General features: G+C 35.1%; 1 protein-coding gene, 1 long non-coding RNA gene and 1 pseudogene across 2 annotated transcripts in view; all 3 read right to left on the bottom strand.

The window, feature by feature from the left end:
- Positions 1–10,567: 10,567 nt before the first annotated feature.
- On the bottom strand, positions 10,568–11,439 carry LOC148946317 (glyceraldehyde-3-phosphate dehydrogenase-like). The gene is given in 3 exon segments (XM_089097660.1): positions 10,568–10,823; positions 10,825–11,122; positions 11,436–11,439. Coding segments are annotated over 3 exon segments (558 nt in total).
- Positions 11,440–12,149: 710 nt separating this feature from the next.
- Positions 12,150–13,737, bottom strand: LOC148946316 (glyceraldehyde-3-phosphate dehydrogenase-like; annotated as a pseudogene).
- Positions 13,738–13,937: 200 nt separating this feature from the next.
- The window catches only part of LOC148946314 (uncharacterized), a 76,825-nt gene continuing 68,262 nt past the window's right edge, over positions 13,938–22,500 (bottom strand). Inside the window, exon 5 of the long non-coding RNA XR_016142620.1 lies at positions 13,938–14,216. This is a non-coding gene — a long non-coding RNA (uncharacterized LOC148946314). The remainder of the gene's footprint in view (positions 14,217–22,500) is intronic.

Below are 22,500 nucleotides of genomic sequence, written 5' to 3'. Positions count from 1 at the left end.
TGCCATCACCCCACCACTTATGTATTATATGGAACACTTCGAAGAAGTAAAGCTATTCGCTATTACAATTCTTTTCTTGTCATCTACACCCCTCTTAGTATCAACTTTTTCTTATAGTATAATGTTAAAATATTTTAAATTGACAACACTGTCCAAAAATCACTTGTGTATTATACAGTACACAATCAACCCATCTCCCCAAAAATACTTTTCAGCCATTTCTTGTTAAAATTTTTATTTCTAAACTATTTTAATTTGACTAAACATCGAAGTATTTGCAAATGCTAAACCGCTTTCTTTTTTTTTCTCCACCTTAATAGGATCAAATTCGCAAATCCTATCTACCGACACATTCATATCAAACTATTTTTGGCTAAAGGCAATTGTCCAGAACAAATCAGAGATCGCTCTTGATAGCACATACTTCAAAAATGGAACTGCGGATAACACATGGGTGATTGACAGCTTTCCCTAAAAAACCAGTCCTAAATACGCAATTTGACAATCTCTATTTTTCGATTAATTATGACCATACTCTCAAAACATGTTTGACCATTATTCCTAAATACACAATTTGACAATCTCTAGTTTTCAATTTAAAAAAAAATAAAAAAATGTGCACGTGAAGCTGAAGTGTAATTCTAATGTGTAATTGATAACCAGTCTAGTTGAAAAACTTGGAGTTGAAACAAACTTGTGTGGGGAGTCCCCGTTCATACTGCTATCTTTTTTGTAATGTTTAGAAACCGGAGGGGAATCCCCGCTCGTTTGGAATGGTACTAACGGGGCATAAGCAAATAGAACGTAGTTTCATAACGTGTTTAATCACGTGTAGAGGTCCCATAGAATAACAATGGAAGGGACATAGCGCCATAGAATAGCATGGGAGGGAACATAGAATAGCAGGGAAGGGAATATAAACCCTTAGAATAACATGGGAGGGAACATAAGCCCTTAAAATAGTATGGGGGGGAATATAAGCCCTTAAAATAGCATGGGAGGGAACATAATCCACCAAAATCCATAAGTACATGCTCTGGAAAGACACCAAGGAACATAAGGCAAGCAAATCCATTGTCTCGGCAAATAACATGGAGATTCCTAGGGGCGTATGCAAATAACATGGCTAGGTACTAAGGAACGTGGCGTACGCAAATAGTATGGGAATTCCTTGGGGCGTACGCAAATCCAGACGATGCATCCTACTCATTTTGTTCAACGTAGTTGAAAGTTCTGGAAATTACGTCTTTGAGGATGACAAACCCCTTACAGCCCTCAGGTCAAGGGTTGTAAGTTATGCCCATGGGGAATATAAGGTTTTTATAGAACGCATTGTCGCAGAAACTTCAAAAATGGCTCATTCGATTGAAAATTGAAATGACTAGTGCCCTTTTTAATAGTCGAAATTGATTAGAAGGCAACAAACACCCCTTCCACGCCAATCATTTCCCCAAAAACATCCTACCAAAACTTTAAGATAGCCATTTTGTTCCACGCAGTTTAAAGTTCAGGAAAATATACCTTTGATTAGAACACTCCCCCCACAGTCTTGAGGGCAAGGGTTATAAGTTATTCCCTGGGGGTATATAAGTTTTTGTTGAAATCCTTGTCGTGGAAACTTGAAAAAGGGCTCATTCGATTGGAAATTCAAAGGGCTAGTGCCCTTTTTAATAGTCTCGAAAGTGATTTGAGGGCAACTAACCCCCCTCTCAGGCCCACCTTTTCCCCAAACACATCCTATCAAATTTTTAAACAGCCATTTTATTAAACGTAGTTGAAAGTTTTGGAAGTTAAGTCTTTAAGGACAAACCCTCCACCCCCACAGCCCTCAGGGAAAGGGTCGTAAGTTATGCCCTAGGGGCATATACGGTTATTATAGAAAGCGAAGTCGTAGAAACTTCAAAAATGGTTCATACGTTTGGAAAATCAAAGGGCTAGTGCCCTTTTAACAGTTAAAAGTTATTAGAGAGCAGCTAACCCCCCCTCTCACGCCCACCATTTCACAAAACACATACAATCAAAATTTTGAGATAGCCATTTTGTTCAAAGTAGTTGAAATTTCTGGAAGTTAGGTCTCTTAGGATGATAACCCCATCAGAGCCCCCAGTTCAAGGGTTGTAAGTTATGCCCTGGGTTCATATAAGGTTTATATAGAAAGTTGCTTTAGAAATTTCAAAAAGGGCTCATTTGATTGGAAATTGAAATTGCCATTTTTAATAGTTGAAAGTGATTGGAGAGTAATTAACCCCCCTCTCACGCCCACCCCTTCCCCAAACACATTCAATCAAAGTTTAGAGATAGCCATTTTGTTCAACATAGTTGAAAGTTCTGGAAATTATGTAGTTAAGAACGACAAACTCCCCAGAGCCCCTAGGGCAAAAGTTGTAAGTTATGCCCAGGGGGCATATAAGGTTTTTATAGATAGAGTTGTCGTAAAAACTTCAAAAGGGGCTCATTCAATTGGAAATTGAGAGTGCTAGTGCCCTTTTTAATAGTTGAAAGTGATTGGAGGGTAACTAACCCCTTACTCACACCCACCATTCCCCCGAACACATCCAATCAAAATTTTCAGATAGCAATTTTGTTCAACGTTGCAAAAATTTCTGGAAATTAGGTCTTTGAGGATGGCAACCACCCTCACAGCCTTTAGGGTAAGGGTTGTAATAATAGGAGGGACCCAATAGACGCGGGACGAACACCGTGCTGCCATCTTTAATCAAGTCTAATGCTGACATGATATAATTTATTCATGGTTTATTGATCCACTAACAGCTCAATGACACCGAAGGGAACTAGATTTCTGAGAAATTGATTTGCATAATCGGCGGGGAATTATTGATCAACGAAGGGGAATTAAGAAACAATATGGCTTCTTTGGTCTTTAGGTCTGAGAGATAAATGGTCTTTAGTAACACAGATAAATTAATATTCTATTTTTAAATATGGCTTCTCTGGTCTTTAGGCTTAGTGATAAATTCGGGAATTAATATTCAATCGAAACCATAATAGTGTAGCTAGGAACACCTTAGAGATGAAGGCAGATTGAATATATTTTACGTGGGAAATGGTTTCCTGGGAATTTCAAATGTGACAGCGCAGGGATGTCGAAACAAAGGAACCCGCAGAAATTACTTTTAAGGGATTATTTGGGCGAAATCGTTTGAGACGTTTTAGAAGAAGATTTGGACAAAACAGTTTGAAATATTTTAGATGATGATTTGGGCCATTCTCGACTGTGGTCGTTATAATACACAAGTTCCATTTGAACAGTGTTGTGAGGTCCCCTACCCCAACCCAAAGGGTCCCATCCCCCCGGGCCCCCCAAAGGCTCCCAAAGAGCCCCCTCCCCCGCCCCCCCCCCCCAAAAAAAAACATTTTTTAAATACTTTTTTTGCGCACTTGAGACACAGAAGGGTCCCCCTCACCCTCAGCTTTTTGACTCCCCCCGAATATATTTTTTCAGAACAAATTCTTTTCTTAATGTCCCTCCTAAACCAATTTTACAACTTGAAGTACTCATCCCTTTTATCCACAACTTTACTTTATGGCTTTTTGAATACCCCATCACCTAGCACTATATTCAAAAGGCTTCATTATATCTTTTCAGAACAAGGTTCGAACGTAATGTCCTTCCTAAGTCAATTATACAACTTGATGCACTCATCCTTTTCATCCACAACTTTTCTTTAGGGATTTCTGCATACCCCGTCAGCTAGCAATATATTCAAAATGCTTGCTTATATCTTTTCAGAAGCAGTTATTTACGTAATGTCCCTCCTAAACCAATTTTACAACATGAAGTACTCATCTTCGTCTTAGGCTCACCGTCTTAGGCTCTCCCCTTGTTTCTGGGGCAGATTCATGGAAGATTTGGTTTGCATTTGGAAACATGGTTTAGATACCTTATATTTTTTTTCCATAAGCATTTCAATAGTTTTGATAAAAGTAATAAATTTACGTTGGAATTTGAAGAGAATGACAAACCACCTTTGCTTGATATCTTATTAATTAAAATCGATTTCCATTTACTGTTCTCAATATTTAGAAAGCCTACGCACAATGATAGATATCTGAATTTTCATTCGTGCCACCCTGTTTCAGTTAAACAAGTGGTTGTGATTTCACTGGTGGATAGAGCTTTCAGAATTTGTTCCCAGGAGTTTCTGGATTCTGAATTGTTATATTTGAAGGATATTTTATTTTCTTGTAATAGTTACTCTATTCAATTCATTGATATAATAATAGAAAACAAACACATTAAATATATTAATAGGATTATTGAAGGTTCACAGTCTTCATATTTAAATATGTCATAAAGTTTTGTTTCTTTGCCTAACATACCTGTCTTGGGGGAGATGCTAAAACAAATTTTGGGTAAACATGACATTGATGCCTGTTTTCAATCGGTGAGACTAATAGGTAGTTTTCTTTAATTCCAGGAAGAATTTTACCCGGGGAAATTTAGTCAGTGGGGTGCATAAAATTACTTGGTCTTGTGGGAAGTTTTATATTGGAAGAACTCACGAACCATTATAGGCAGCGCAATGGCGCTGCCTATGTAAAAACCGGTGTTGGCACATTGTATTATTTTTTTTTTTTTTTTTTTTTGTTTAAGACCAGAGACACTTCGTATCGAAGGAGTTGCAGTAGAAACTTCGAAAAAAGCTCATTCCTTTGGAAGTTGGAAGGGTTTGTATCCTTTTTAATAGCCAACAGTAATTGCAAGGCAACGAACACCCCTTCCACGCCCATTATTTTCCCAAACACATCCAATCAAAATTTTGAGATACCTATTTTTTTCAACGTTGTTTAAATATCTGGAAATTATGTCTTTGAGGAAGACATTCCCCCCACACCGCTCAGGGCAAGGGTTATAAGTTATACCCTGGGGGCGTATAAGGTTTTTAAAGAAAGCGTTGTGAAATTTCAGAAAGGTCTCATTCGATTGGAATTTCAGAGGGCGCGTGCACATTTTAATAGTGAAAAGTGATTAGAGGGCCACTAACCCCCCACTCACACCCACCATTTCACCAAACACATCCAATCAAAATTTTGAGATAGCCATTTTTTTCAACGTAGTTGGAAGTTCTGGAAACTAGGTATTTGAAGGTGACGGCCCCCCAAAGCCCTCAGGGCAAGGGTTGTAAGTCGTGCCCTGGGGTTCATATAGGGTTCTTTTAGAAAGTATTGTCGAAGAAAACTTCAAAAAGAGCTCCTTTGATTGGAAATTGAAAGGGCTAGTCCCTTTTTAATAGCCGAAATCGATTGGAGAGCAACTATCCACCGTCTCACGCCCACCATTTCTCGAAACACACCCATTTCAAATTCTGAGATAGCCATTTTGTTTTACGTAGTTGAAAGTTCTGGAAATTATGTCTGAAGATGATGAACCCCCACAACCCTCAGGGCAAGGGTTGTAAGTTATGCCCTGGGGGCATATAAGGTTTTTATAGAAAGCGTTGTCGAAGAAACCTTCAAAAAGGACTCCTTATATTGGAAATTGAAAGGGCTAGTGCACTTTTTATAGTCGAAAATGATTGGAGAGCATCTATCCACCGTCTCACGCCCACCATTTCCCGAAACACACCCAATTCAAATTCTGAGATGGACATTTTGTTTTACGTAGTTGAGAATTCTGGAAATTATATCTGAATAAGACGAACCCCCACACCCCTCAGGGCAAGGGTTGTAAATTATGCCCTGAGCGTAAATAAGGTTTTTTATATATAGCATTGTCTGAAAAACTTAAATAACAGCTCATTCAATTTGAAATTGAATAGGTTAGTGCCCCTTTTAATAGTCCAAAGTAATTGGAAGGCAACTAACCCCACTCTTAATCTATCATTTCCTTAAACACATCAAATTAAAATTTTAAGATAGCCATTTTGATCAACGTAGTTAAAAGTTCTGGAAAATAGGTTCCAAGATAACGAATCCCATACTCATCAGGGCAAGGGTTGTAAGTTATGCCCTGGGGGTATATAAGGTTTTTATAGATAGCTTTGTAGTAGAAACTTCAAAAAGGGCTGATTCAATTGGAAATTTAAAGGGCTAGTGCCTTTTTTAGCAGTAAAAAGTGATTGGAGGCCAACTAACCCCCTGTCACTCACAATTTGCCCCAACACATCCAATCAAAATTTTGAGATAGTCATTTTGTTCAACGTAGTTTAAAGTTCTGGAAATTAGGTCTCTGAGGATGACAACCCCTCCCTTCCAACAACCTTCAGGGTAAAGGTTGTACGTTTTGCTCTTGGGTAATATAAGGTTTTTTTATAGAAAATGTCAGAGAAATATCTAAAAGGGCTCGTTCGATTGGGAATTGAAAAGGTTATTGCCCTTTTGAATAGTCGAAAGTTATTTAAGGGTAACTAACCTTTCTCTCCCGCTCCCCATTTCCCTAAACACATCCAATGAAAATTTTGAGATAGCCATTTAGTTAAACGTAGTTGAAGGTTCTGGAAATTATGTCTTTGAGGATGACAAACCCCCCACACCCCTCAGGACAAGTTTTTTTAAGTTATTCCCTGGGGCCATACAAGGTTTTTATAGATAGTATTTTCTTAGAAACTTCAAAAAGGGCTTACTCAATTGGAAATTGAAAGGGTTAGTGCCCTTAATAAAAATTCGAAAGTGATTGGAAGGCAAATAACCCCCCTCTTACGCCCACCATTTCTCCAAACACATCCAATCAAAACTTTGAGATAGCCATTTTTTTAACGTAGTTGAAAGTTCTGGCAATTAAATCTTTGAGGGTGAAAACCCCCCAACAAACCTCAGGGTAAGGGTTGTAAGTTATGCCTTTGGTGCATATAACGTTTTTATAGGAAGCATCGTTGCAGAAGCTTCAAAAAGGGCTCATTCGATTGAAAATTGAAAGGGCTAGTGCTCATTTTAATAGTCAAAAGCGATTGAAGGGTAACTAGCCCCCCTCACATGCCCACCATTTCCCCACACAACTCCAAGCCAAATTTTGAGATAACCATTTTGTTCAACGTAGTTTAAAGTTTTGGAAATTATGTCTTTGAGGATGACACCCCCCTCCCTATAAAACCCATAGGGCAAGGGTTTCAAGCTATGCCTTGGAGGCATATAAGATTCTTCTAGAAAGTGTTGTCGTAGAAATTTCAAAAAGGGCTCATTGGAATGTAAATTGAAAGGGTTAGTGCCCTTTTTAATAGTCGAAAGTGATTAGAGGGCGAATGCCCCCCCACACCCATCATTTCCCCAAAAACTTCCAATCAACATTTTGATTTAGCTATTTTGTTAAAAATAGTTGAAGGGTCTTGAAATTATGTCTTTGAGTTTGACAACCCCCCCCCCAACCCTCAGGATTAAGGTTCTAAGTTATGCCATGGGGGCATATAAGGTTTTTATAGAACGTGTTGTCGTATAAAATTCAAAAAGGACTTATTCGATTGTAAATTGAGAGTGCTTTTGCCTTTTTTAATGGTTGAAAGTATATGGAGGGAGAATCACCACCCCCCCCCCACCCACGTCCGTTATTTTCCCAAACATTTCCGATCTACATTTTGATATCGTCATTTTGTTCAACGTAGTTGAAAGGTCTAAAAATTATGTCTTTGAGGATAACAACCCTCCCCCTATAGTCCTCAGGACAAGGGTCGTAAGTTATGCCCTTGGGGCATATATGGTTTTTATAGAAAGTTTTGTCGTAGAAGCTTCAAAAAGAGCTCGTTTGACTGGAAATTGAGAGGAGTAGTGCCTCTCTTATTAGTCCAAAGTGATCAGAGGGCAAATCCCTCCCCAAGACCATCATTTCAGCAAACAATTTCAATCTAAATTTTGAGATAGCCATTTTGTTCAACGTATTTGAAAGGTCGAGAAATTGTGTCTTTGAGGATAAAAAATCCCCTCAGCCCTCAGGGCAAGGGTTGTAAGTTATGTGTTGGGGGCATATAAGGTTCTTATAGAAAGCATGGTCATATAAACTTCGGAGGGGGCTCATTGGATTGTTAATCATACCACCTAGTTCCCTTTTTAAGAGTTAGTGATCGGGAGGCAGCTACCCCCCCCCCCACACGCACACATTCGCAAGTGTAGTATTGTCTCAGAATGCATCTAATAGAAAATTTGAGATAGCCATTCTATTCAGTTGAATCAAACCCCAGAGATTAGAGGCAAGGGTTGTAAGTTATACCCAGGGGGAATTTAAGGTTTTTACGGAAGGGAAGGCTGTTTAACTTTAGAAGATGCTCAGTCTTTCTCATGGAAAAAGACTATGTCAATATAAAACGACCATAAATTAATTATAAAAACTTTTTCCACGAATAAGTTTTTTCAAAAAAAGTAAAGAACTCCATTAAACCAAAAATGAAGAATAATAGAATCAAATAATCTACCAAGAATACAACTACCACAAATCAGTATCAATAAATAAATGAAACCCAAAACAAACAGAAATTAAAATAAGCAACAGCGTCAAAATCTAAACTAGCAGAAATTATTATGAGTAGGGTTCTACAACCCTATGATTTCTAAAAGCCAGAACTGTACTTTTTACTTTACTGAAGAAAATTCATTAAAATGTTTTCCCTTTTATAAATTTAAGAAATCAAAAATTAATTAAGATTTTAAGGAATGATTATCAGCATAGGTAAATTAAGCTGACAATGCAGATTTTTTTTTAGTGAATTCATTTGAATATTTTTAAGTAAAGTCCAAAGCTATATTCTGTCTTTTAGAAAGCATATGGTTTTAGACTCCTACTCATATTAATTTCTGCTCGTTTTGAGTTTATTAAGAGGATTATTTTGCAACAGAACAATTAATTTAATTTCAAATTTTACACTTTTCCTCAGATTTTTTGGTGTTTTCATCGAAGTAACTCTATTAGCTTCTTTTCCCAACGTGGATCAGTTGCAACAATTGTATCTATTAGTATTGGTAGTGATTTCATTTGTTTTTTGCTTATTTTAATTTAATTTTTTTATCTTTGTTTCTCTTGTGCTGAGGACGACTAGTTTGCATATAGGCGAGATATCTGCGTTGATTTAGTCTTCCATATTTTCTCTCTACTTGCTGCAATCTCGTTTGTTGTCTTTTCATTGATCTTTAACTCTCTTTGTTTTTTTTTGTCATGGTTGGCTAGTTCAGCCTAAGAACTTTCATTCGTCAATTATACGGGGAACAATTAGCCGCTTCTGTCAATTATTATTTTTCTTTCGTTAAAAAACATGCAAATTTGCTAAATCAACAAATTATTAAATCAACAAATTGCAAGATGGACTCAGTGATTCCGAAATATTTTAGATTGAATACCCATTTTGGCATTGAAAATGAATCTAAATTAAAAAACCAATTACGCCTCGTGGCTTTAAATCACTGGACTTCTGGGCAAAACAAAGACGTTTGATGTTGTCCAAAGACTTATTTGGCTCTTTACACACTTTGGTATCTATTCTTACTGAGGTCTGTTCAAAGATATTTGATTATTGAATCTAGTCCTAGTTCTAAAAACGAAATGTACTAAACTTCCAAATTTTGGTTTCCTTTCTCATGACTTTTTAAGTATTGTAATTACTTGCCAAAAACTAGAATCATAATTTGTAACAAGTGAAAATTTTCGTTTTTTGGGCCTTGCTATTGAAATTATATAACTGGTTGCGTTCAAAAAGATTTTGTTTATGAAGGTTTTTGAATTGTTTTAATCCCTTGTCAAAATGTCGAATCATCATTTCTAATAATTGCAAATTTTCTTTTTTGGGCCTTCCTACTGACATTATGTAACTAGCTGCATTCAAACCTGTAAGCTTATTCGCGTAGTGAGTGGATTCTACCTAACAAAAAAACAAACGAATTTTAAAATTTTCAGGTATTTTCTACCTATAATTAAAATATTAAAATTATTGCTCAGGCACCGTAAATATTTTTTCAGTTTTACATAACATCTATACCGATTCTGAATTGAACTTAATAAATTTTCAAATTTTTTTCATGTCTTAAAAAGAAATTGGTTATACTTATAAGAAAGAAAAATTCGTTAATGATGTTTTTCTAACAACGATTTCTACTAAGCTTAATCTTTTGGTTTTCTTTTCTAAGGTTTTTGAATTGCTATAATCCCTTGTTAAAACATATACAAATGTTTTTCAAATTTCCTGTTTTTTTGCTCTTTACGCAATTTAATGTCTTTTCATACTAAGGTCTATTAAAGATAATTTATTATTGCCACAAGTGTGATTTTTAACAATAATTTTTACTAAGCTTAAAATTTTTTGTTTTCTTTTTTAAGGTTTATGATTTGTTGTAATCCCTTGTTCAAATATATAAAAATATGTTTGCAATTACCAGCCGCCATGCCCCGGCACTCGGTGTGCGGCAGACTTTTATATATGGATTCTGATTGTCGCTTGTCCTCTAACCGCTGGAAATTAGCTGTCTTTTTATGCAGCATTCTTTTAAATACATTTCATTATTAGAGCATTTCTGCTAACAACGATTTCTACTAACTTTCAAACTTTGTGTTTTCTTTTTAAGTGTTTTGAATTGTTGTAATCACTTGTTAAGGTATATACAAATATTTTGCAGTTTTTGCTCTTTACGCAATTTAATGACTTTTCATAACACATTTATCGTTTATAACTTTAGCAAAAGGAGCCAGACAATTAGTGGTGCAAAATATATTTGAAACAATCTTCGTAGAAGGATCGTATTTTTCCTCATTGACACTAATTACAAACATTGGGGTATCAGTAGAAGGTGCAGAAATATTTACATGTTTTACGCCTCCTTTAAGATGACCAGAAGCCTTTTCAATGGTTGTAAGAATACCAGACGACTAAACGACGTAACCGGCACACATAACCCCATTGAGTGTTTTTTGGCTCACGTTCTTGAAATACGCTGATTGCATGACCGTTTACGTTTATAAGAAGTTTACCATCAATAGCAGCTACTTTAACTTGAAATTTTTCATGAGTAGACTCATGTCTTAACAAACACGCCATATAAGAGGGATTTATACATGGGTAATTGATAGCCACTATTTGGCAGAAGTGGCTGCTTTTTTCCAAAGTAGCTCGTAACACAAGATGACCAATTCGTCCGAATCCATTTATACCTACATAAGCTATATTAAGATAATTGCCTTCAAACCTATAAGCTTAATAACAAATCGAGTTTATAAGTCAAAAAAATTAGAAATTGAACAAAAAAAAGTTTGGTTCCAGGAAACAATTACAACTTTAAAGTGAGAGATGAAATAAAACTTTCGCTGACTAAATCGAACAAAAAAAAAAAATTAATCTTAAAATTTTCAAGTTTTTTTCTAATTTGAATCAAAAAATCAATATTACTGCTCAGACACCATCAGTATTTTTGTAGCTTACAGAATAACCTTAGTGATTCTGAACTGAAAACTAAAATAAAATAAAAAATTGAATTTCGTTTCTACAGTAATAAAGGCAAAAAGATACGCATTTTAAAAGTTGAGCCAAAAAAAGTATGCTTCCAGGAGACAATTATATTTTTGAAGTGAAATATGAAATAAAACATTCCTTGAATAAATTGAAAAAAAATAAAACTAATTTAAAAATTTTCAGGTATTTTTCTAGATGGAATTAAAAAATCAGTATTATTGCTCAGACACCATAAATATTTTTCAGTTTGGATAATAACATTAGCGATTGTTTACTGATATAATTATAGCTAAAATTATAATATGAAATTTACTTTTATTTAAGTTTTTAAATTAATTTCAAATGGCTGATGATGGTTTCCTAGAAAGTAAGGTTTTACTACAAACTTTTAGTCTAATAACAAACAGGAAAAAGCCTACGGCTTTAATATAATAAGATGAACTTTATCATTTCTGTATGTAAAATATCCTTCTATTTTGAAAAATATTTTGTTTTTAATTACACAATGCACTAGATTGCTGGATTACTAGGTTGCTACCTACCAATGGAACCCTGATTATCACCCTTTCGGAAAAGATTTGGAAACACTTTTAGAAAATATTCTTCCTGATATAATTCTTCGCTTTCACCTTTAATATCTTGATTTGAAATTGGTGAGTACCAAGATCTTTTATTTGCTTACAATCGTCTATATCCACGACTAATCAAAAACGCAAGTGACAGATTCCAATACAAATGTTGAACTAATTAAATTATGAAAGGATAGGATGTTTAAGCACGAGAGTTGATGTAGCAAATAAGGTCAACAACACGACAAGAATAACCGTATTCGTTATCATACCATGAAACTAGCTTCTCGAAGTTGGGGCTAAGCTGGATACCAGCTTTTGCATCGAAGATTGATGAATGATTATCTCCAATGAAGTCAGATGAGACTACGTCCTCTTCTGTGTAACCCAAAATACCTTTCATTGGTCCTTCCACTCCTTCGTTAATTGCTTGTTTAATTTCTTCGTAACTGGCTGCTTTGGCTTGTCGACACGTAAGATCTATATATAGACATTATGAATGGGTACATGGAAAGCCAATCCGGTGAGCTTTCCGTTAAGTTCAATAAATTATTTTCCCTACGGCTAGAAGAACAGGTGATGCTGGAATAATATTTTGAGCAGCTCCTCTTCCATCTCTCCATTGTTTTACAGACGGTACATCAGCGATTTCCCGGGTACCAGTCATAGCATGAATGTTAGTCATAAGACCTTCAACAATACCAAATTTATCGTGAATTACTTTAGCAACAGGAGCAAGACAATTAGTGGTGCAAGATGCATTTGAAACAACCTTCATAGAAAGATCGTACTCTTCATGATTGACACCAATTACAAACATTGGGATACCAGCAGAAGGTGCAGAAATAATGACATGTTTTACACCTCCTTTAAGATGACCAGAGCACCTTGTCAATAGTTGTAAAAATACCATACGACTCAACAACGTAATCGGCACACAGAGAACCCCATGGAGTGTTTCTTAGCTCACGTTCTTGAAATACACTGATAGCTCCCCCTTGAAATTTTCCATGAGTGGAGTCATGTTTTAACAAAAACGCCATATAAGTGAGATTTTTAAATGGGTCATTGATGGCCACTATGTGGCAGAAGTAGCTGCTTTTTTCCAAAGTGGCTCGTAACACAAGACGATCAAATTGTCCAAATCCACTTATACCTACATAAGCGATATTAAGATAATTACTTTCAAACCTGTAATCATAATTGCGTATTGAGTTCACTTTGTCTAACGAAAAAACAAAGTAAGTTTAAAATTTTCAAGTATTTGTCTAGTTTGAATTAAAAATTAAATTTATTGCTCAGGTTTTGTATCGGACATCCCTTCATATGCTTGCTGTCAAAAAGATAAATTAGGCACTGGCGTTGCACCTTAAATCTTTATAATGTAGTCTGTGCAAAGTACAACGTTTCCAAAATTTGGTGTGCTTAATTTTTACTAACTAACAGTCTGTCAACTGTTCGATGTCTTTATATCAGAGTTAGATTTCCATGTTAACTGCTAATTGATATAGCTTTAGTTTTTGGAGCGTTGATGTGTAATCCGAACTTTTCAGCTTTCTTAGCGAGTTTATTCATAATTCCTGAAACTTTTGCTTTTCGGCTTTTATGAGACAAACATCATCGGCAAAATTGACGTCTTGGAGAAGCTTTCTTGCAATTCAGATTTTTGTCCATTTATCTGTCTCAATACGTAGTCTACAACAAGGACGAAGAGGAAAGGTGACAGGACATTGTTTGACACCAGTCATCCCATTGAAGTAGCGCGTGCTGCCATTAGGGCTTTTAATCATTCTGTAGTTGCTTCATTCTATTGAATCTCCTTTCTTGAAGAATTTCACAATAGTTCCAGCACTTAATTCTATTGAGAACTTTTAACTCCCTAATAGCAATGGAGACTTAAAAGTAATATACGAAGTTTTAATTACAATGAATACATCAAAATCGACTTTTTATAGAATTAAAAATTATAGAATTAAAAACTATAGAATTTTATTAATTAACTATAGAATTTTATATATTAAAAACTATAAAAAAACTATAGAAATATAGAATTAAAGTCCTTCCACTGCTTCCTTTTTTTGCTTGGCACCAGCCAAGCTATTTGCATTTATATTGAAGATTGGTGAATGATTATCTCCAATGAAGTCAGATGAGACTACTTCCTCTTCAGAGTAACCTAAAATACCTTTCATTGGTCCTTCCACTGCTTCCTTAATTGCTTGCTTAATTTCTTCTTAACTGGCTGTTTTGGCCAGTAGACACGTCAGATCTACAAAAGAAAGAAAGGAGTCAAAAGTCAAAGTAAAAAAGGATGCTAGAAAATCAGTACGAAAAACAGTCTGATAAATGAAAAAGAATCTAAAACACTAGTGTGCCAAAAACATAAAATTACTCAAAAGTGATACTACAATGTGTAAAATAGCGATTATAAAGCTGACTACGGATAAATGGTCATTAATTTTACGGGTTTGCAAACTTAAGAACTCTCTACTATGTAAACAATCAAGGGAGAATATCAAACCGATCAACCACGAGAATATTCATCAAATTGTATTGTCACTTGAAACAAAAACTTATTTTTAGGAATAAGTTTAGGAGAAGATATTTAATGGAAAGGACTTTTACACGAGGAAATTCCCTCGCGAAAAACGGCTTGCAAGAAAATAGTGGGAATTCCTAATAAGAAAAGCGGAAATCTAACAAAAAAATAGCGGGAATCCCATTTTCAATGACGATCCCTACACCACGAAAGAAGGGGATGCCCCAAAAACACCCCATAATGTAGCTGCCGATTTGACCGCAGAAATTTTAAATACCACAAAAGGGAGAATGTCTGGGCGGCTTTAGTGATGAGAGATAACCAGCAAATTTCCTCAAATGCCCCAAACACCTCTGGAGGCTCAGGAGGATCAAAGTTCTAAGGCATGTTAAACGAGCTAAGTTCAGTAAAGAGAGGCTCATGTGCATACAAGACAATATGACTCACATCAATCTATTATATGAATCAAATCAAGCTGGCATGTGAATACAAATCGAATTCCACTCCAGCACATGTTTAACGCTGGTATTTAAAAATCTGGAGCGGCAAAATCCAACGTTACCAAAAAGCTTACTTCGGATATGTATAAAGTAAACCCTCTACAGCAGCTGCAGCTGACATCTATTTTCAAAGCGTAGCTGAATAGCTCAGTAATAAAAATATATCCAAACGAATTATGTCTGTGCAAAGTACAACGTTTCCAAAATTTGTTGTGCTTAATTTTTACTTACTCTAAACAAAGTTATAAGTAAAATATTTAAGTTATGCTGTGTCAAAGGAGGGAGGGAGTTAGGGGTTTGAATTCCTCTCCATGAGATTTTTGTCTGACTTGTAAAAACGTGAAAAAAAATATATACAGTCAAATTTTAATGTTTTTTTTTAAATTTGTTTCGGTCATTTCGGAAAACTGGAGCGGAAAAAACAAAACGTTAAGAAAAAGCTTACTTGGGAAATATATAAAGTAACTATCAACAACTGTAGCTGCCATCTATTTTCAAATCATTACTGAATAACTGAAGTAAGATAGATATACCCAACAAATTACATCTGTGTTAAGTTTAGTATTTCTAAATTTTGGAGTTTAAATTTTTATTCACTCTAAACAAAGTTATAAGTAAAATCTTTAAATCACGCCACTTCAAAATAAATAGCTCACACTTCACATATGATTGCTCTGACAACAGCATATCCCACATTTAGCTAAAATAAGATCTTTTTCAGCAAAAATTTATTTAATTTAGTCTACAAATGAAACAACTAATGATTTTTTTCTGCAATCATCTGCAATTTCAATATCATACAGCAATACACAGAAGGTCCATTGGGCTAGGCAATTGAATTTTGGCTTCACAAGCATAAAACCATTCGTTTTAATCTTCCCCTTCTAAGTTCAAAACTAATATCAAAAGCATCATCAATATAAGAAGATTTAATATCTACAAATCATTTTTCGAGCCTCAGCGTTGGCTGAAAGCCTCAAAGATGAAGGGTGCTTTAGAAAAATCTTCCAGGGGACTGAACAGTATCCAGAGTATTAAGAATATGTGTTCTGACTATATAAATTTGATCACAGACATTGAGATTTTACATCTTATGTATCAACAAGGTTTTCAATCAGTGTTCAGCGCCACAGGCAAATCTCAAAGCAGCCATATTGCTGAATTAATTTTTAAGTTGAGCTAGTTTTAAGTGTTTTCAAACCAGACATACTATAATAATTTTGAGTACTGCCCTTTCCTGAAATTTAAGAAGAACATTCTACTTTGTTTCATAAAAACATAAAACTTAATTTTCAAAGATATGTTTTTCATTAGAGTTGAACATGTCTAACAAAAAAATAGAAATGTAAGCATTTTTATAACAGTTTTCGTGTGAGTACCAGATCTCTGTTTCCTGCTGTGTACTTTAATTTACAATCCCAGGTCCAAAAGACATGGTTGCAATTTTTTCAATTACTTCAGATAATTAATAAATTATTAAACCTTTTTGTGGATCAGACCATAAATAGCACACAAAAACTGCTTGCGAGTGGGGAAAGAAGCAACAATGACGGATAACAATGACCCTCCCTCTCCGATATCCCAAATTTCTAGAGAGTTCATTTTTAAATCATCAAATAACATTTGCTTTTACTCATTTACCCACGATTCACACACTCACACACAAAATTCATTGTACGTGACTGACCGAGGAAAATATAATAATGGTTACAGAGCATATGGTAACAGGAGTGTTAAGGCTCTTTTGCTTTGATACGTAATTTCTGGCCCTAGGAAACTATACTATTAAAAACGAATTTGACAATTCAAAAACAAACCGTCATAACTCATGAAAATGTGCATTTTAAAATAAATTACAATTGACTATAACCATTACTTGATATTCATTAAAAAAAAACTTTTTACACAAAATAAGTTTTTCAAAGAAAAGTGAAGAACTTCATTAAACCAAACATGAGCAAAAATAAAATCAAATAATCTACCAAGCGTAAAATTACCATAAATCAGCATCAATAAATAAATGAAACCCAAAACGAACAGAAATTACAATAAATAACCGAATCAAACTCAAAACGAGAAAAAATTAACATGAGTAGGGCTATTGTACCCCTTTACTCATTCTCTCATATTTTTTTTTCCAAGGAAAACTAAGCTGTTTAACGTTATTTCGCGTGTTTGTTTGAACCTAGTTAATTATTAAGTAAAACATTTTTTTAAATGTAAAGCTGAGATGGTATCCCATCAAGGTGGTATCCATAGGAGGGGGGGGTTAGGGAGGTATTATATTTAAATAATAGGATCACGAATCTTTTTTTTTAATTTAAAGCAGAGACTGCATCCTATCAAGGTGGTATCCAGAGGGGGGGCGTTGGGAGTTGTATTGGTTAAATTATAACCATTCGAACTTTTTTTTATTGAAATCAGGGATGCCCAAATGTGAATTATTTTATTTAAATTTAAAGCAGAAACGGTATCCTATCAAGGTGGTATCCGGAGGGGGTAGGGAGGTATTATATTTAAATGATAATATCTCGAATTTATGTATTGAAAGCAGGGATACCAAAAAGTTTTTTCTTTTTACATTTAAAGCAGAGATGGTATCCTATCAAGGTCGTATCCAGAGGGGGGGGGACGCAGGGAGTTATCATATTTAAATGATAAAACCATGAATTTTTTTATTGAAAGCAGGGATGCCAAAAAGTTTTTTTTTAATTTAAAGTAAAGACTGTGTCCTATCAACTTAGTATCCATATGGGGGGGGGGGGGGTTAGGGAGGTATTATATTTAAATAATAATTATAAATATGTTCAATGATAATATATTCAAATGATAAACAACATTGATTGCACTGAAGCTTTATACCCATACGCAAGTGCATAAGTACAATTTTAGCTTTGTGGAAGGAACCTACCCAACTAATACTGCTTCAACTGCTACACCAACATAACTATTCCTTTCGCGACTGCTCATACCATGACTTTTCCTCTGAAAAAAAAAAAACATCTTAACCATATCTTCTCCAACAATGACTACTGCTATTTTTATAATCCGTATAACTCCTACCACACGAAAGCTCTTACAGCAGCTTATCAAACCGTTACTACCCCTAGCACGACTACTGACGCCACTGCAGCTAAAGCTAACACTTCTAATCCAAAAACCACAACGAATATTTCTGCCAAGACCGCTCTCAGGGGTTGATCCAGAGGTTAGTTTTGGGGCGTGTCCTCTCCCCTATAAGATATAATGTTTACCAAATACAAGGGGGAGGGGTAAAAACACCAGCGAGGGTTGGTACGTCCAAAGGCATTAATTCTGTATGCATTTCTAAATGTTCTCATACCAAATACTCAAGGCCGTAGCCAGGGGAGGGGGTCTCACGGTTTGAGCCCCCCTTTAATTTTCTGTCCGGCTCGTCAAAACGAAACATAAATGCATATAAACAAATTTTTGATACGTTTTGCAAGTTTTCTTATAATCCCCCTCTTCCAAAAAATATACCCACCCCCCCACACACACAAAGAAAAATCCTAGATACAATCTAACAACTACTAATGCTAAAATACTGTTGCTAAAAGGGTCCATAAAGGGCTTAAAACTTTTTAATTTGCGACGGAAATGTCATAACTAGGTAAGGATGAAATTTTGGTTATGGAGGTAAGTTTGTATCTTGGCTATCTGAATATTTTGTTGAAATATACCTTTATCCACAATATTATTCTTCTTCTAATTGCAAAAGAAATATTCTTGAATTTATATTTATTTACCTGATTGGTCACATCTCCCCATAGATACGACTTAACACCTTAAATTAGGTATGTTTATTCCAAGACCACACTGCCTAATTAAAAAACAGGCAGTTTGGTATTGGAAGGAAAAAAACCTAATTTAAGGTATTACGTCAGAAATAGCGGTCGACGTTAATTATTGATTAGCGTTGCATTAATGTACGTTCTATATAGCTCATATAGCCAAAAGAACGTTCTACGGAGCGGGTTTTTTGCTCTTCCCCGGTGACAGACGCCTTCCCATTGCCAGTGGAGGAGAATTTTGGGACGTCTCTGATCTGGCATATGGAGGATATGTGCAAGGTTTCGTCCCCTCTCAACGGAGGCTATGTCTGGTTGGCATGTGCGAGCACAAATCTCGTATTTGCTCAAATTGTCTCTCCAGCTGATCCTTAGAATCTAGCGAAGACAGTTACTTCTCAAAGGCTTCAACAATTTTCTGCTGTTCCGCGGTCAGCCTTCAGTATTCCATTGGTAACTCAGAACAGACAAAACATTGCTCTGGAACAGTCAGAGTTTCAGCTTTTGCGGGTATACTGCTAATTAAAAAACCGATAGGAGTATCTGAAATACTACGTAGGGTAAGGCTATTCTGGTGAATAATTATTTTTCAGACTCGCCAACGGAAGCTACTGAACGGCCTAAGTATTTGAAGTCTGTCAACTGTTCGATATCTTTATATCTAAGTTAGATTCCCATGTTAACTGCTAATTGATATAGCTGTAGTTTTTGGAGCGTTGATGTGTAATCCGAACTTTTCAGCTTTTTTAGCGAGTTTATTCAGAATTCCTGAAACTTTTGCTTTTCGGCTTTTATGAGACAAACATCATCGGCAAAATCGACGTCTTGGAGAAGCTTTCTTGCAATTCAGATTTTTATCCATTTATCTGTCTCAATATGTAGTCTACAACAAGGACGAAGAGGAAAGGTGACAGGACATAGCCTTGTTTGACACCAGTCATCCCATTGAAGTAGCGCGTGCTGCCATAAGGGCTTTTAATCCTTCTGAAGTTGCTTCATTCTATTGAATCTCCTTTCTTGAAGAATTTCACAATAGTTCCTGCACTCAATTCTTTTGAGAACTTTTCGCTCCCTAATAGCAATGGAGACTTAAAAGTAATATACGAAGTTTTAATTACAATGAATACATCAAAAGAATCGCATTTTTATAGAATTAAAAATATAGAATTAAAAACTTAGAACTCAATTAGTTGAAAGTTGCCTAACAGACATTTCTCCAAAGATTTGAAGAGGCAAAATACCCCCCAAAAAAACACAAATGGTCCAAAGAAGCATAGCGTGAAATTTGGCATATCAGAGAGCTCTTTTCCATAGGTTTGGGTTCTTATCAACAAAATATAAATTCTATATTTTCTCGGAAATTATCACGGATGCGAGTTTTTTTTTTCATTGCTGACAGTACCGAAACAATGGTTCTAGATTATTATGAAAGAGAGAACTCATTGAATCAAAAATTGTGATTTCTTGTGCTTTTTTTCAGAAGCAGCAACGATACTGCCACAGCAAAGGGATGTAACTTGCCCTTTTCTGATGCAATAACTATTGATCAAAGAGGAATAAAAAGCAAGCAACTAAAAATCTGTGAAAACCAATGGATTCAAAATTATCGATAAATAGAGTATTCATCATCCTAGTTACAAAGCAAGCAATACCTTGTGGCGGCACACTCAGTTCTTAAGATGCAGGAAGTTCGTTAAATAGCTAATACAGGCAATTATTTTAAATATTAAATAAACAAGGTAGATTCATTTTCCACAAGATAAAAAATTAAGTGAAGTAATGCGTATTTGTGGATTAGCTGTTTTGGAGGAGGGCAAGTAGAACTTTGTGTGGTTGAGAGAGAGAGCGTACCAAGGGTCTCAGGAATCATTTTTTGAATCCTAAGCTTTCCAGTTCTCATTGAACTTTCAAATAAGGAGAGGAGCTGGGGAGGGGGGGGGGGAGATGTAGAAACTCATATAATCTCCCTCAATTCTCAAGAATAATTTTGGGCAATGAGTACCATATGGAAGTCACAGTGTGATTGCTACGTGTTTGCATGTGATTGCATTGTTTTGTGCATCAATAAATAGTTTTGTATTTTTATGACGCAAAAGGGGAAGAGATAATGGGGTTTACCATGAACAATATCAGGAATTTTTCCTAATATTGGGTGAAACAATACCAGCAGCTTTGTTTCTGCAAAATTTAAATGAAAATAATGTAATTAAAAGAGATCATATAGAGTTCATATTCAAGAGCCATTGATTAAAAAATCTTAATAATAGACTGCAGATAGCAACCCTTGGTAAAAACTAAAGATTTGAATACAATCTAATTACAGATTTTATTAAAAATTATGATATATTAACAGATCTGTTATTTATGGTCATTGTAAAATATTTCAAAGCTTTTATTTTGAAGTTTCCAGTCAATAGCTAAGATGTATCATGTAAATACCTAAAACCAAGATATAAAAAAAGGACATATAATATATAAAAAGTAAATAAGAGAGACCAAAAGAATGTGCACAATCATCGTTTATATTTAAGAGCCTTGAATTAAACAATTTATAAAAACAGACTAAAAACCGATACCTACAGATACTAAAAACTGAAGATATGATTACAATCTAAATACAAATTTTATTACAAATTATAATTTAATAAAAGATACATTATTGATGACGATTGCAGATATTCCATAGCTTTTATTTTGAAGCTCCCAATCAATAGCTAGAGTGTATCATGTCAATACCTACAGCCAAAATTAGTAAACTAAAAAAACGACAATTCTAGAAAAAATGGAGCGATTAAAAATTTAATCAAAATGAAGATTATCCTACAAAATATGAAACTTAAAGCTAAAATACAAAATATAATCCAAATTTTTAGATGGCCGTTGATTTTATCACAGTTTCTTCTTTATAAGCTCATTATTATCGAATAAAAATAATTGAATAGAATGATAAGACTTTCAAAGCTCATAATTGGTAATATTTGAAGCATAATATTGAGTAGCATAGAAAATCATGTCCAACTTCAAACGATGTGAAGCTACTCTGAATAAGCAAGGACCCATCATCCCTTCAACACCTTTTCAAACTATTGTGCTGCTCGTTCTTCAATGATAACTAGGCAGATATGTGTCTGAGTTCAGCAAAACTAAACAATTTCTTGTAACTTCAGTCCCTTTTTAGGCTTTAGCATTAATTTTAGGTCGATACCTATTCCAAGTGGTTAGGCTGCCATTCGAATATTTGTCATTCCAAATATATTTGATTCACAGCAATTTGAAGACTTGAATTTTATTAGGTGGGGAGGTAGGGGCATAGAGGGCTTTCAGTGATTTCTAAGGTCCGAGTGTAATAAGAGGCAACGCTATAGTTTTGCCTATAGTAAAGACTTTAAGGCTTCAATGTTTTTTTTTTTTTTTTTTTTTTTTAGAGCCACCATATGGAAGGGATGGTTGTATAGGCTTCGGAGGGGGCCCACTCGATTAGAAATTGAATTTGCTAGAACCTTTTTTAAGAGTCAAAAGTACAACAGGCCCTCAGCCTCCCACGTCCTCTTTTCCCCGATGCCTCCGATCAAAATTTTGAGATCACAATTTTGTTCAAAATAGTCAAAACATCAAATAACAAAATTTCCGGGGTTGACACGACCTTGCCAAGGCCAAGTGTTGAAGGTTGTGCTCCGGGGGCATATACGGTTAATATAGTAGAGG

The sequence above is a fragment of the Artemia sp. Qi Xiang Cuo genome, chromosome 12 (assembly GCF_049724085.1).
Source record: "Artemia sp. Qi Xiang Cuo chromosome 12, ASM4972408v1, whole genome shotgun sequence".
NCBI classification, from domain to species: domain Eukaryota; kingdom Metazoa; phylum Arthropoda; class Branchiopoda; order Anostraca; family Artemiidae; genus Artemia; species Artemia sp. Qi Xiang Cuo.
The sequence above is the reverse complement of the archived record's forward strand: the minus strand, read 5'-3'. Positions and strand labels throughout refer to the sequence as shown.